Below are 15765 nucleotides of genomic sequence, written 5' to 3'. Positions count from 1 at the left end.
ATCAATATATGAACATCAATAACTTAAGAACCTATATGCAAGTTGTCCCAATCATTCCCATCCATTTCCCTTAATTTTCTTTCACCTTATCTTTCTATTCCACCAGATCCACCACTTTCTCTCCCTAGAATCCAATTTCTCCATCTAAAAGCTATACTTTACCTCAACTATCTTTCTCTAAAAGATTACCCAAATTTCCTTCATTTGACTTGGCAAAATGGCCAGCTGCCACTTTCCGCCATGTGCACGCCATCGATTGTGCATTATTTGTCATTGACTATACACGAATGTTGACCTCTCGCCATTGTGTTGTGTGACCTCGAGATCTACACTTACCACCATGTCACCGTAGTACCATTGGACATTCAGATCCACACCAACTTAGGATTCTACGCCATGTCATTATCCTTTACAATTTCATCATGTCAAAATTCCAGAATAAAATTCTGATCAACGGTGAGATTTTGTCACACCATCGGAGCTATATCAATGTGGCATTTGGTAGTTGAACCACATATATTCTTGATAATGGAAGATATTTTTTAAACTTGTCTCTTGTGATCATCTGCACATCTGCTCTTGCATGCCCCCTCATGTGTCTACTCATGTGTCTATCACCTATAGCTTGAATGCCCAGTACCTAACATGCTTACTTGTGCACCACAAACGTGATTGCCCCTGTGCCCACCTGAGTTCTTACAAGTGTTTGCTTGTCTGATATAAGATACCACATATTGAATTGTCAAACAGATATCAAATATCTGCCTGATATCAGTAATTAGGCCAGTGATTATTGAGTTTAAGACATGGGCAGATCCCCGTTGTGGATATTGGATATGTATGGCCACACCAAACGTTGGTGTGGAGATCAATATCTGATAACTGAATAATGGTTTGACACATAATATCACATTGTTCCATATTAGAAAAAGTAAAACCAATATATATATATATATATATATATATAAATATTTTCAAAGGGAAATGTATTGTAAAATGATCTGCGACCTATAAATGATCTGTGGACTTGGTCCAACTGGTAAAGGCGTTTGATGAATGTGGCCCATTATAGGCTGGGTTGGGCTAATATAAATTCTACTTGGATTTCAATAAAGTTCAAATCATCTATCTTAATTGAGTATATATTAAATTCATCATCAGTGATTAACATTACTCGCACATAGAAGAAACATATCGTCAATAACTTAATTACATACTTGAATATTTCATTCAAAATTTATATTTTAAATTATATATCAAATATAAAAATCCAATATCCAATATCGATATCCAATACTGCCATCAAATGCCTGAGGTGAGGTCGAATGTCATTATGAGGACTGATAATGGTATCAGATATCAGTACTATAGCAACCAGTATCTGATATCGCATTCGAAATTTGGACATCTGTCAAGATGGATCTATGTTACCTATGTATTTCAGTTCAGGCATGCTATTATGCACTTCTATCTTCCCCATGTCTTTCTTCTCAAAATTTTGACTTATCATTGAGGCTAATTCTTGTTATATTAAATCATCTATATTCTCCTCTCGCGTGCTCATCCTATTATCCACAATTTTAAATAATATAATATTATGATTATTTATTCCTTTTGTGTGAATTTAATTTGTATTATTGCATCATCTACAATCCAATTTATTAATGAACATTGATTATGACCCTAAAACTTAAAATACAAGTCAGAATCATTAAAAATAGTTAGTTCAACTTTAGTTAAAAGGGGTAATTTCCTTTCAGAGGAACACTATAAAGTTAGAACTGAAATTAATTTTAAACTGATAATTAAAATAAATAAATTTATATCGTTAAACCCGTTTCCATATAGAGAACATTCTTCTTAATTGTAAATATTCATTTAAATCTGGAGAATGCATGCAAAGATCTTAATTGTAAAAACTTTATGTTGTAAAAATTTATTCTGATGCCTTCAGATGTTTCACACAAAGTAATCACCCATATTATGTTAGAATCCATTGACTTTAAATCATATTTATACGACTACAGTTCATCTGAAAGATTTTAAATTTAGTTGAATTCATCAAAAAGCAGATTAAATAAAGGGGGAAACCTATTAGACTTGTCGAAGAAATCGCATTATTGAATGAGTTTGAATAATGTCAAAATGTTAAATAAGTTCATCTTGATTAATAGATTAAATAGATGGACACAAAAGAAATCCATCTCTTATCAATTTTAGGAACCTAATCATAGAAAGGAGATTGGATCAGGTTACAAACCAAGTCAATCATCCTGACGAGTTGATATCAAGTTAAAATGGAAAAAAAAATTAAGAGAAAAAAGAATTTGGCATAATTTATCATTTAAACAGAGTAATAACCATGAAGAACATAAAAAATGAATATAGTTATAATTAAACATAAATCATACAAGGGTGGTATTATATAACGTGAGTGTGTCTAACAAAAATATCTTTAAAAGAGTTTCAATTATTTTTTGATGGTTGAATAATTTATGGATTGTTGAATGACATTTTTGAAATTAAATATTACTTTGAAATCATGAAATTTAAGGAAATAATTAGATAACACGGACTTAGAAATTAACTGAAGAAGTTTATAGTACTGTGAATGTAGTAAAATAGATGTAATTGAGGTAAGTATAGGCAGAATATCTTGCACTAAGAAAAGAAAATCATCATGAGTTAAGTAAGGTCAATGAAATGTATGTATCTAAGTGAATCTTTTGGGATTGCAATCACAGGATAAAATTCATGTCATCCAAATGGTAAGCGGGTGTAGGATAAATCACCAAATATTATGAAGAGAAGTCTACACATGAGTCAAGTAATGTACGAGGCAAAAACTACCCATTGAAAACATGCATCCACATAAGATGACCAAAATTATACGCAAATCATTTAGTACAGTAATTCATCATCTGTGTGTGCATGTCAACATGAATTTCATTCAGTTTCATACAACATCTATAGTTTTGCTCTAAACTTCCAACTTCCATAGTTTTAGTGGAATTATGGAATTTATTTTGAGCAACCCCTCTTCACTTCATAGAAGCTTAATGCTCATATCTGAAGTATGATCATCTTATTTGAAGTACGTGTTGGGTAAAGAGAAAGAGAGGGCGCCTGAGTCTGATGGGCCCAGGAGTGTTCCATGGGCCAGCCCATGCAGACCCATAAAAGTCTTTCTTCAGTTGGACTAAGAGAACTGAAAAAAGATTCTCTATTTTTATAATCTATCCAGGCCATCCAGTAAGATCCAAGGTTTGATGGAGATGGCCATCCAATGGCCTCTCAAGCTGGGAGAGCAAATGGGTCAATCGGCTAGCAGCCAAGGGGGGCCACTCCAAAAGGAGGATTCCAGGCATGAAAATCAGCCCTTAAAAAAAAAATCAATGCCATGAAAAAAAGGGCATTTTAGTGATGAAACCTCAGTCTAAGGTCCTTAACAATTCCCTCTTGAAACTGGTTTAATGTCACTTGAATTGAATGTTCTTCCTCTTGAGATAAATGCGAAGGACAGCCTGACTGACTGACCAAATATAAAAGCACTGATGAGGTTTTTTGAGGGGAAAGCTACCCGCCACTAAACTTGGGGACGGCCGCCGGCGATCTGGGTCGTTCTCGTCCCAGATGGACCTAATCAAGCTGGGGCTTCTCCTGGCGACCGTCATCCACGGCGGCGCCGCCTTCCCGAACTCGACCGACCCGTCATCCGTCGTCGAGCACCTCCAACGGTACGATCCCCGGCTACCCACCAATCTCCGCCGTCGCTTCCTGACATGATTCTTCCAGGAGAGTGGCCGAGTCGACCCGGCGAGCCGCGGCGGAGCGGACCGGCGCGGCCTGCCGGACCGGCAACCCCATCGATGACTGCTGGCGGTGCGAACCCAACTGGCAGAACGACCGACAGCGGCTCGCCGACTGCGGGATCGGGTTCGGTCGCTTGGCGCTCGGCGGCAAGAACGGACGGACCTACGTCGTCACCGACTCCTCCGATGACGACCCGGTAAACCCCAAAGAAGGAACTCTCCGTCACGCCGTCATCCAGGACGACCCCCTCTGGATCGTCTTCTCCGCCGACATGCTCATCCGCCTGAAGAAGGAGCTGATCGTGAACAGCTTCAAGACGATCGACGGACGCGGGGCGAACGTTCACGTCACCGGGGCCGGATGCATAACGCTGCAGTACGTCACCAACGTCATCGTGCACAATATCCACGTCCACAACTGCGTCCCGTCGTCGCCGGCGGTGGTGCGGTCGTCGCCGACGCACGTGGGGGAGAGGGGGAGATCGGACGGCGACGGGATCTCGATCTACGGCTCGCGCGCGATCTGGATCGACCATTGCTCGCTCTCGCGCTGCGCGGACGGTCTGATCGACGCCATCATGGGTTCCACGGCGATCACCATCTCCAACAACTACTTCTCCCACCACGACGACGTCATGCTGCTCGGCCACAGCGACGACTTCGCCCCCGACAGGGCGATGCAGGTAAAACGCTTCCTCCTTTCCCCCCGTTCCGTTTTCCCCTCCGTCATCCCGTTCGGCATCCGTTTCGTCATCCGCCTCTCTATCCCTCACATGAGGTGCATGATCGTCCAGGACAGTTTCGTCATGAAGACGGTTTGGGATGGTTTTCGTCTCGTCCTACGTCCCGATTTTTTCTTTTGGGGTTGGCGTTATAGTGCAGGGAAGCGGACGGGATGATTTTTTCATCCTGGCACGAAAAAATTGTCCCGTCCGAGGATACGGGCGAATTTGGGGACGAAAATTCGTCCCGGGGACCAGTGGACAGGACGAAAAAATCGTTCGTCAGGAGGTCTTGGTTGGGATGAATCTGGACGGAAAACCGCCGGAGTCACATCCGACGGTTGAGATGTTGCCACGTGGCCTTGCAATGACAATTTGCATCAAAGTCCATGTATTTTTACGTGAGTGCAAATAGACGCCATTCAGAAATAATTGCACATATGTCCATTTGCGTTCTATCTCCTCAGTAATTCCTTAAAAAGCTTGAAAAATGTCCATATTAATATATTAAAAACATAAAATGGGTTTTTTTTGTCCGGGACGAATTTCGGGATGAAAATTTGTCCCAGGAGGACTGGACAGGATGAAAAACCATCCCGGTATGACTGGACGGGACGGTTTTTTATCATCAGATGAAAAACCGTCCCGTCCTTCGTCCCTGAACTTACTCTGGACGTCGGACGGGACGAAATTCGTCCCGTCCTGTCCATCGTCCACGTCCGGGACGATCCGGAACTATAGTCGTCTTTAAGAGTCTCTTCCAAAACTGTCTTGTCTGAACCATCCCATCCCAGTCAGATAGACTTTCTGAATCATAGAAGTTCTGAAATTCGAGAAAAAGAATCATAAAATGGAAATTTAATGCAGTCATCTTGGCAGCCATTTAACACGGATGCAGGACAATTTTTTCGTCCTGTGATAAAAAACTCTTGTCCTTCGCCTGACGGATGAGTTTCCATCTCATCCGACATCCGAGGCCCTGCACAGGATGGTTTCTTTGTCCCGGGGCCATTCTAAAATTTTAGTACATTCTAAAATTCGAGAAAAATAATCATAACATGGAATTTCAGTACATTGGTCTTGGCCACCATTCAACATGGATGCAGGAAAAATTTTTGGTTTCTTTGTTCTGGGGCCAAAAAATCGTCCCGTCTGTGTCCGTGCACCTTAGTCGGCTGTCCAGCCAGTGTGATCAAAGGTTTTCAGGGGGGATGACGATGACGAATTGCAGGTGACTATCGCGTTCAACCACTTTGGTGTGGGGCTGACGCAGAGGATGCCTCGCTGCCGATTGGGCTATATCCACATCGTCAACAATGATTTCACGCGGTGGGAGATGTACGCCATTGGAGGGAGCGCAAGCCCCACCATCAACAGCCAGGGCAACCGCTACACCGCCCCCTCGAACCCCAATGCCAAGGAGGTAAGACAAACAGGGTCATCCACCATTGTCATTGTCATTGTCATCATCATCGTCATCGTTAACAGCTTCTTGATGACATCAACATTCTGGGAAGATCTAAACAGACATGGGTCATCCACGCAATGATGATCTAAACAGACATGGATTCGTCAACCAGTCCTCAAAGTCAATGATGACGTTGACGGTTACCATGACTTTTGCCTTTTATTGTTGTTGATGGGTGCCATAAACGGTTGATGATGACGGATGAGGGCCATTGCTATTGACTGTCATCTGTTAGTGACAAGTCTTCTACCAGAGCTTGGGATATTTGCCTGTTTTGTTGACGATGATGATGACGGGCACCTTATTTTGTTGCAGGTGACGAAGAGGGTGGACACGGACGAGAAGGCATGGGACGGCTGGGACTGGAGGTCAGAGGGGGATATCATGGTGAATGGCGCCTTCTTCGTGCCGTCGGGAAACGGCGCAGGGGCAAGCTACGCAAAGGCGTCGAGCTTGGAGCCCAAATCAACGGGTATGATTGATCAGATCACCATGAACGCGGGCGTCTTCGGCGATCCCAGGTACGTAACCAGCCATGCAAGAATTCAATGATCAGTAAAAGAATTGAGGAAAATCTGGGGGTTTGATGAAATTTCTACAGGGGCGGCGGGTCATCGGAGGGGGATATGGGCGACGGCAGCGGCGGCAGGACGGACGCCAGCGACGCAGGCATGGTTTACGGTGGCGGGAGTGGAAGTGGAGGAATTGAACTTCCCAGTGGGCTGGTCTCCCTCATCATGGCTGTCTTGCTCACTTACTTTTCCTTGGTTGAGTGAGGTTGAGGGTGATACCCACCAACTGTGGGGTGGCCCAATATAATATTACCACGTGGCGGTTTATCATTCGCTAACAGGATTCGTCATCTCTCTCTCTCTCTCTTTCTCTCCGCTAGTTTTCAATCTCGAATGGGGAGAGGGAAACTAGTCTAGGAATGGAAGCGGTTTGTGGGAGAGTTGTGGCGCCGACGTGGCGGCGGTCGCCGCCGCCGGCGGTGGCGGCTGCGGCGGCGGCGCTGCGCCGTCGGCCGCGGAGCTTCCGCCGATCGTCGATCGTCGCCTCGTCCCAGTTCAACGCCGCCAAAGGTTGTTCAAATTCTCTTCTTCAAACGAATGTTTTTGGAAAATCTCATTCTGGGTTGCTTTGATTTCTCTATCTTAGTCCTTAGAACTGCCAAAGGTTCTTCTAATGAATGTTTTCAGAAAATCTCAATCTGGGTTGTTTTAATTTCTCTATTTTAGTCCTTAGAACAGCCGAAGGCTCTTCAAATTCTCATCTTCAAACGAATGTTTTCAGAAAATGTCAATCTGGGTTGCTGTGTTTTCTCTATTTTAGTCCTTAGAACGGCCAAAAGTTCTTCAAACGAATGTTTCAAGAAAATCTCAATCTGGGTTGCTTTGATTTCTCTATTTCAGTCCTTAGAACAGCCAAAGCTTCTTCAAATTCTCATCTTCAAACGAATGTTTTCAGAAAATCTCAATCTGGGTTTGCTTTGATTTCTCTATTTTAGTCCTTAGAACAGCCAAAGGTTCTTCAAATTCTCATCTTCAAACGAATGTTTTCAGAAAATCTCAATCTGGGTTGCTTTGATTTCTCTATTTTAGACCTTAGAACAGCCAAAGGTTCTTCGAATTCTCTTCTTCAAAGGAATGTTTCAAGAAAATCTCAATCTGGGTTCCTTTGATTTCTCTATTATAGTCCTTAGAACAGCCAAGGGTTCTTCAAATTCTCATCTTCAAACGAATGTTTCAAGAAAATCTCAATCTGGGTTGCCTTGATTTCTCTATTTTAGTCCTTAGAACAGCTTGGAAAGTCGCCAGAGACGGAGTCGAGGGTGGCGCGAAGCTCATTCCTGTAAGCTTCTCGCGTTCTTCCGCTTTCTTCTTTCAATCCTCGTGGTTGACAAAGTCAACAGGAATCTGTTCCCAGACCGGTGGCCCGAGTCGCCGTCGCCGCCGCTGCCGCTGCCGTGGCCTTGTTCTTGCTCAAATCCCTTGTCTCTACCGTTCTCTTTGTGGCGGTATTACTCTCCTACACTCGATTAAACGAGTAAATTTGCAAGTATTTGTGGGTTATGACTTGAGCCCTCTTTCAAGCAGGCGATGATGGGGCTGATATACTTTGGGTACATGGCCTTCAACGCCAAAGATGAAGGGACGAGCGATGGCAATGTGGAGGGCAAAGGCGACGATGAAACTCTGGAAGAAGCCAGGCGGATCATGGAGAAGTACAAGTGAGGTAGGACCGTTGATTTCTCAATCAACCGCGCATGTAGTCAAACGCCCTATTGATTTCTGAGAAGGGAAGAAAATGGGGGAGGGATGGTACATAGTTGCTGAAGAAGTTACTGCATGGGCACATAATACTCCGGTAAACTCCTTCCCTCAGATGAAATTAAGAGGAATGGGTAGAATGGATTGATGATGGAATGGATGATTTGATGTACATTTACATGGAATAATTATATTGAGAAAGAAGATAGCTGGATGGATGAATTTATCGATATACAGATGTTGAGAAAGATGAGTCTATAGATGGACTGGTGGTGAGATGCATGGAAGGAAAGATATGTGGATGGATGAGAAAGAAAGATTCATGGAAGCGTAGATATGGGGTCTGTCTCCGGGGTTCTATTCTGAGAGAATATATGTTGTTTAGGATCCATCCACAATCACATTGACTGCAGACCTAATCTATCATTTGAAGACTCACAAAGAAATCTTGATGACCAAATCACGTAGCATAGAATCGGATATGCTACGATTTGGTATTTTGATTGAGTCATTTTAAGCCGTGTACAAGATGTCTTCAGAGATACTGCAAGATCAACCCTCCATCACATGAGCAAGACTGGATGCTGCAATTCTTTAGGGATATAATGCCCTCAAATATTCTACAACAATGAATATTTAGGATACACAATTAATAATCCACATTCAACAAATTATAATCATAATTTAACCTGATCCTCATTTTATACCTCCTTAGACTTTCTGATTTAACATCAAATGTGAACAATAATGATTTTTTCTTTTATTAATGAACTTGAATGCAATATAGGATGTGAGATTGGCTTCTTTACTACACAACTCCACTAGAATGGTTTTACATTGATTGCATTAATGAATAAACAAATTCAAAAAAAAGAAGCATAAAATGGATGGATTATTTTTAACAAACTATGAAATCAAAAAAATGATTTCAAGTACAAATTTCAGGACGTATCAATCATAAATTCGAAAAATCTGGAAACCATTATTGCAGAAATGGACTATCGTTCCGATACAATTCAAACTATCTATGGAGTATTAGGTATAAATTTTGGATATTTGTAGAGGGGAAATAATGTAATTAATGCAGCTTTAGTTACATTACAAGTCTTCCCTTCTTGAAACTTCATATATTTTATAACCAAAGCTATATTAGTTTGGATATTACCAAGTGTTACTCAAAATATGTCAATGAAAATTTTCCCTTCTCAGTCTATGCCAACACCTGAATAAAATTCAAGTTTATGGTTGCATGAAATTGTGTTCCCTTTAGGTATATATTAGTAAAACTTGAATGGAAAATTCACCATATGATGAATGTACCTTCCAGTTTAAATTATCATTAAAATTAGCAATTGATGTGTTTCCCTGACCTACAATAGTCAACCTCATATTATAAGCCTTAAACTTTGTTAGTAATTTGATTTGTAATGATCCAGAATTCATTGATTAAATACAACTAATATTTCATTAAAAAAAACTAATATTAATTTGATATATTGGATATGAAAAAAATGATGAGAAAATGCAATCACCCAAAGAAGCTTATTGAAGTAGGGGGATGTATGAAAGATAGACCGAGTGCAAAACTGAATGCTAATGCTAAAATTTTCAAGCATCAAACTCAGCCCCAATGAGTTTAAATATAGTTTTGATGGTTCTAGTTTCAACAACATGCCTGGAAGAAAAAACTATAGTAGAGGGGTACTGAGAAAAAATTTATCAATACAATCATAAATGCATCTATTTTCAATTACCAGGATGCCGAATAAAAATTGCCCCTATGTATTTTATTCGTTGGGGAGTCTATTAGATAGCATGCCAAGTTTAAATGAAGTGGACATTATTCAGCACATTGCACTGTGTGAATAAAACGTGTAAAGCCCACAAAATATGGAATCTTTTTCCTAAAGGATGTTCCTAAAAACAAGGGACCCAATGCGGAATCTGAAAGGGGTGATCTTGGTAAAGGAATGCCACACTTTGGTCTCAGCATTGGACTTGGTTCCTGGAAAAATCTATACCTAGGTCTGAATTTTGCTCCAATCGTGGTCTGCTCCAAGACCAATCTGGTTCGCTTTGGTGATACTAAAAAAAATGGGGTTTTTATTTGTCACTGGTGCCTTTTGAGCTTAATCAATACAAAGAGAATATGTCAAGCTAGTGATGATCACAGATCATCTCCACAGGGAATGATAATTAAGGATTTAATATTCTTCAAAGCGATTAATAAGATGAAGGGGAGATACATATAAATTTGGGGACCATGAGATGATGAAAATGTGAGATGAGAAGGTGATTAATTATTATTAATAAGATTAAGATGATTAATTCAAAGTATTATAAATAGGAAAGAGTTATATGAGCAAGACACTAAGAACAAGCGAGATAAGAGGATGAAGTGATGATAACGCGATAATAAGATAGATAGATAGATAAATGGTATGTGATGGTACAGCGATATATGTATGAGGGATAGCAACAAGATAACAAAGACATGGTGACGTGAAAAGTGTAAGATGAAATAGAAATATAAAAAATATGTGATGTAATGGTGATAACAATATGGCATAAGAAAACAATGATGATAAAAAGAAATAATGTAAGAGTTGATGGTTCAAAAACTCACCATCTTTCAGTCAGCATAGAAATTTCAGAAGCAAGTTCAAAGATCATTTTATAAATTTCTACACCTTAATTTATTGATCCGAGGACAATTTTGTATAGTTCTACTTAATTACTTATTCGATTATTTCATTCTTAAAATTTTTGGTTATATGATTAAATTATATTCTATTTATATATATTTTTTCCTTCCATTAAGAAGAAGAAAATTTGCATAAATAAGAAGATAAGTAACAAGAAATTGAGGATAATACATTGATGGAAAGAGGGGAGAAAAACAAAGGTGCCCTCAAAAGTTTACCTCAATAGGATTTCCATATCATCACATCTAAATCTTTGAAGTGGGAGCAATAATGGACATCCATTTGATTAACTATTTTCTCTCCTTGTCATCATTGCTGTCGACTTTCCTTTTTCTGCTAATAGCTTTCAAATACCACACTTTTCCCTTTTAATGATCAGCTGACATTTTTTATCCACTACGACAGACAAATCCAAGAATTGGCATAAAAAAGAAGAAAAATAAACATTGTTTTAACAATACCTTTTCCTTTTTGTTTAATGACACATTGACTTGGATGCGGTGCCAGGTCAATATGTTTTTTTATAATCTTCGACAATCGAGGAATTTCTGTAAAAAATATGTGGCCTGCTAGCTAGTCACACATTCCACATCTTGTTTATACTTAGATTATAAATACAGAGATCAGTAGTTTTTAAACATGTGTTCTAAACATTTATATTTGAAGGATACTTGAAAATGGCAGTGAAGTATTCAAGTAGAATAAACATTGTCTTGAACTACGCATATGATGACTATGGCTATCCCCAAAGCCATTAGTATGAAGACATTAAGGACAAATAGTGGGTGCTCCTTGATAAAGTGTGTAATGCATTGATATGTATAAATACTTGAATGACATTATACCTATCATCTATCAAGTTGATTCATGTCACGGTTGTTTAAGTGGACGTTATACTTAAGACATCAAAGATGCCTTTTGGATAGATGTTTGTATTTTGACTATGACCTATGAATCTCTTGATAAAAATATATGTGGCCGGCAAGCCAATCACACATTCTACATCTTGTTCCATGTTCATTAATAGAACACATTCATTATAGTGATGTGTGATGCGTATAATGAAGTCCATGAATACATGATCGGACTTAGTGAATTATGATGAGATCGTAATACGGAGATCCCTAGTCTTTAAGAATGTGTTCTAAATATTCCTATTTGAAGGATACGCGAGACGGACATCGAAGTATCCAGATAGAATGGCACTATCTAACCTCACTCACATGATGAGTATGGCCGGTCTCGTAGCCATTAGTCTGGCGACACTAAGGATAGATAGTGGGTGCTCTTTGGCGGAAAGAGTTCACTAAATTGATGCGTACAAATCCTTGAATGGTATTATACCAAACTTTCAATCAGGTTGATTCATGTTACGGTTGTGTAAGTGGTCCTTAGACCTGAGATACCAAAGACGTCTTGTGGACGGACGGTTGTACTTTGGCTATGGCCAACGAGTCTCTAATCATGGGATTCTAAACGGTCTTAGTTTGGGTACATCAAGAATTTCACGAAGACGATTCAGTGGTCAAGATGGGATCGTCCACCCTCGGTATAAGAGGTGACAACTCAAGGAAGATGATGCGATGAAGTCCTTGGCCAAGGCAATGAAATATCAGAGAAGAGTTCTCTGATGATTTCTGAATGCATCAATACTAACTTGGATGATTGATTAGGGTTTGACAGTTGACCATACCCTAAGTCGTCCAAGGAGCGTCAAGTGGATGAGGGATTATACATACACAGTAATTGATGACGAACAGGTTCCATGAGTGAGTCAATACACACTCCTTTGTATCTTCTAGGACACAAGGTGTAGCTTGGCACCCCACTTGTCGAAGACTCGACCTATCGATTGTGTTAAATCAATCTAACATTAATTAATCTTTATGATGATATAGTTAATTAATTTGCAAGGCCAATATAGGTTATTGGGCCGCTGGAGTTGTTAACTAGACTTATACATGGGCCTAGAGGGTCCCACATTGGACATCAGAAGATATAATTGAGTTTTGGGGGTTTTTATGAAAGATACCCACTTAGTATAAATAGGGGAAGGCCCTGAATGAAATTCGCCCAGGCCAGAATTGTTCAGGAACCTTTCCCCTTCTTCTCCCATCTCCCAACACCCTCCCCCTCCCCGATGTGATCGGGATGACGTAACGACGTCGACGGAGAAAGAACGGAGCTCGTCAATGAGAAGGAGGAGATCCGACGTGTCGAGGACCACGTGGATACGTCTAGAGGCTGCACACGTGAGCAGCTCGACTCGGCTTACTCCGGGATCCAAGAAATCACGGATGCGATCCGTGGAAATGTACTTCATTTAACGTTTTTGTTGATGCTGTTTTATTCACAAAAGTCTTCCGCTACATATCGTTTTGATTTCTTCATCTAGATCCAAGCGTCTAGAACCCAACATCTCTAATAGGGGATTCCAAACCATCCTAATTCAGATGCAACAACAAATCCACAAAGTTGATTATGTGGTTTACATGGGATTGTCCAGCCTCGGTATTGGCGAAGATTAACTCAAGGAAGATGATGTTGTTCAATCCTTGGCCCAGGCAATAGATTATCAGAAAAATGTTGTTCAATGATTTTTTCATGCATCAGTACTAACTATAATGAATGGTTAGGATTTGATGATTAACCAGACCCTAAGTCATTAAAGAGTCTCGCACAGATGAATATTATACATACACGAAAACTGATGAATGTTAAGGTTTCATGAGGGAGTTGACATACTCCTTTGTATCTTCTAAAGCACATGGTGTTACTGGGAAACCCTCAAGCTGGAAACTTAACCAATTTTTAGGGTTAGATAAACCTTGTTTTAATGTATATATGATATAGTAAATTAATAAGGTCAGTCCAATACAGGCTATTGGGATATTAAAGTTATAACGTAGACTAATACATGGGCTTAGAGGGTCACACACCTAAAGTCTTTGGATGTTGGTGAATATACTTTAAGTTCGAGGAAATTATTAATTATGCTTAAACTTTATTAATGTCATGTTCGGTGTCCCCTTCTTTCTTATTTTCCTCTTCCTTGAGTGATGCTTCTAGTGGGGGAAATTGGATTTCCAACAGTAGAGTTTACAGAAAGAAGAGAGACCCAACATTGTGAAGATCACATCGCTATGTCTAGAGGGTGGAGATCTGAATGGCTTGAAGATACTCACACAAGTCATCAATCAAAATATATATTTTTTGTTTTCTGGTGTATGTTTCCTACAAATTGATTTTAGTTTCTCTAAATAAAAGAACCTTGCAAATCCTAAGACAATCTCCACGATGAAATCACAGATTCGATGAGTGCAAAGGAGATGAATTTTGTTTTTCTATGTTTATTATCTTGCCAATGAAGCCCACAAATTCCCAATAGAGAGGCTATGCCACTGTGCTGTTTTTTAAAACAATTTCCTACTTTGAACAATGCATAAATAACAACTGTTTTTCTTAGTTTTGTATATGCATTTATCGCAATTTTAAGTGCATTTTTCAAAAAAATAAACGTATGTCTGGTATTTATAGTGCCACAATGAAACCTTTTGACAATAATTTGCTGTGCTAATCATTGCTGAAAACTATGATTGGTGACCATTCAATCAAAGTGAACGGTGGCACATGGCGGGACAGGAATACAAGACCAAAAATATTAAAATAAATTCTGTTCAATAAAATATAAGCAATCAAATTATATAACTTACATATTACAACTTACAAAAATAACACATATTAGTGTATGTCAAATAATTAATAAAATATACTTAACTCTGACTCAGAAAATATAATATTTGATGATGTGATGGCAGAAAATTCCTTAAAAATACCAATAAATCCATAAAAATGAAAATATGCTTAAATAGTGTATTTAGTCATTTTAGGCTTGATAACTCACATATATTCGTATTTTAATGCAAAAAACATGTAAATATTTTTCAGCATTAACCTAATAATCATTTGACCTCCAGTTTTTTCAAGGTGACTAACCAATGTTAAAGTCGAAGTTTCGAAGTCAGTGACATAATGTTAAACTAATATTAGGATCCAAGTTAATATTAAAAATAAAAAATAGAATTATTCTTGTCAAATCAATAAAAAAATCAAATAAAAGTTTCTATAAATTTCAGATGCAAAGAATAACATATTATAAAATGTCTTATGTCAAAATTTGGAAACAATATATTCTCATTTCTGAAGCTTGATAAAAAGAATGTATAATTATGGGCCGCAAGAGAGTAAGAGACATGGGGGTTGAATTAGAGTGGGAGAGGGAAATAGATAGAGGGAGAGAGAGGGGAAAGAAAGAGAAAGGCAGACAGGTAGATAGAAGGCTAGCGAAAGGGCGAGAGTAAGAGAGAGGGGGAGAGAGAAAGTTAGAGATAGAAAGAAAGAGATGGAGAGAGACTGAGAGAGAGGAACACAGTTAAAGAGAGCAAGAGAGAGGGAAAGAGTGAGGGGGAAAAGGAGAAAGTTAGAGGTAGAAAGAAAGAGATGGAGAGAGAGGGGTATGAGAGAGAGTATGAAATATAAATTAGAATAGTCCAATTTATAACAGTGAGCCTAAATTGTTGTGTGGACTATTCTGGTCGAACAACAAGGCCCGTAAGGCCCATTATAACGATCCAAAAGTCAAAAAGACAATCGGACTGGGTTTGAACCCGACGTGAATCGAACACGCAACCTTCTGATCTGGAGTCAGACGCGCTACCATTGCGCCACGGATCCGGGATGTCAATCTGGCGAACTTTATTTATTATACAATAATTTAAGTTTTAAAAA

At 39.3% G+C, this 15765-nt stretch overlaps 2 protein-coding genes and 1 non-coding gene across 3 annotated transcripts; 2 read left to right on the top strand and 1 right to left on the bottom strand.

Moving 5' to 3' along the window:
• Nucleotides 1-3549: 3549 nt before the first annotated feature.
• LOC144700109 (putative pectate lyase 5) lies at nt 3550-6852 on the top strand. Its single transcript, XM_078571508.1, has 5 exons — nt 3550-3737; nt 3796-4495; nt 5766-5957; nt 6318-6523; nt 6604-6852. The coding sequence occupies exons 1-5, from the start codon at nt 3634-3636 to the stop codon at nt 6776-6778; spliced, it is 1377 nt and encodes a 458-aa protein (XP_078427634.1). The 5' UTR covers nt 3550-3633; the 3' UTR covers nt 6779-6852.
• A 54-nt stretch (nt 6853-6906) lies between these two features.
• On the top strand, nt 6907-8502 carry LOC144700110 (uncharacterized). The gene is made up of 4 exons (XM_078571509.1): nt 6907-7084; nt 7792-7853; nt 7915-8019; nt 8099-8502. Exons 1-4 carry the CDS (start codon nt 6934-6936, stop codon nt 8234-8236), a joined length of 456 nt encoding a protein of 151 aa, XP_078427635.1. The 5' UTR covers nt 6907-6933; the 3' UTR covers nt 8237-8502.
• A 7137-nt stretch (nt 8503-15639) lies between these two features.
• On the bottom strand, nt 15640-15711 carry TRNAW-CCA (transfer RNA tryptophan (anticodon CCA)). Its single transcript has one exon. It is a non-coding gene; the product is annotated as a tRNA-Trp (tRNA).
• Nucleotides 15712-15765: the final 54 nt, after the last annotated feature.

Source organism: Wolffia australiana, chromosome 2, assembly GCF_029677425.1.
Source record: "Wolffia australiana isolate 7733 chromosome 2, ASM2967742v1".
Taxonomy (NCBI): Eukaryota; Viridiplantae; Streptophyta; class Magnoliopsida; order Alismatales; family Araceae; genus Wolffia; species Wolffia australiana.
The sequence above is the reverse complement of the archived record's forward strand: the minus strand, read 5'-3'. Positions and strand labels throughout refer to the sequence as shown.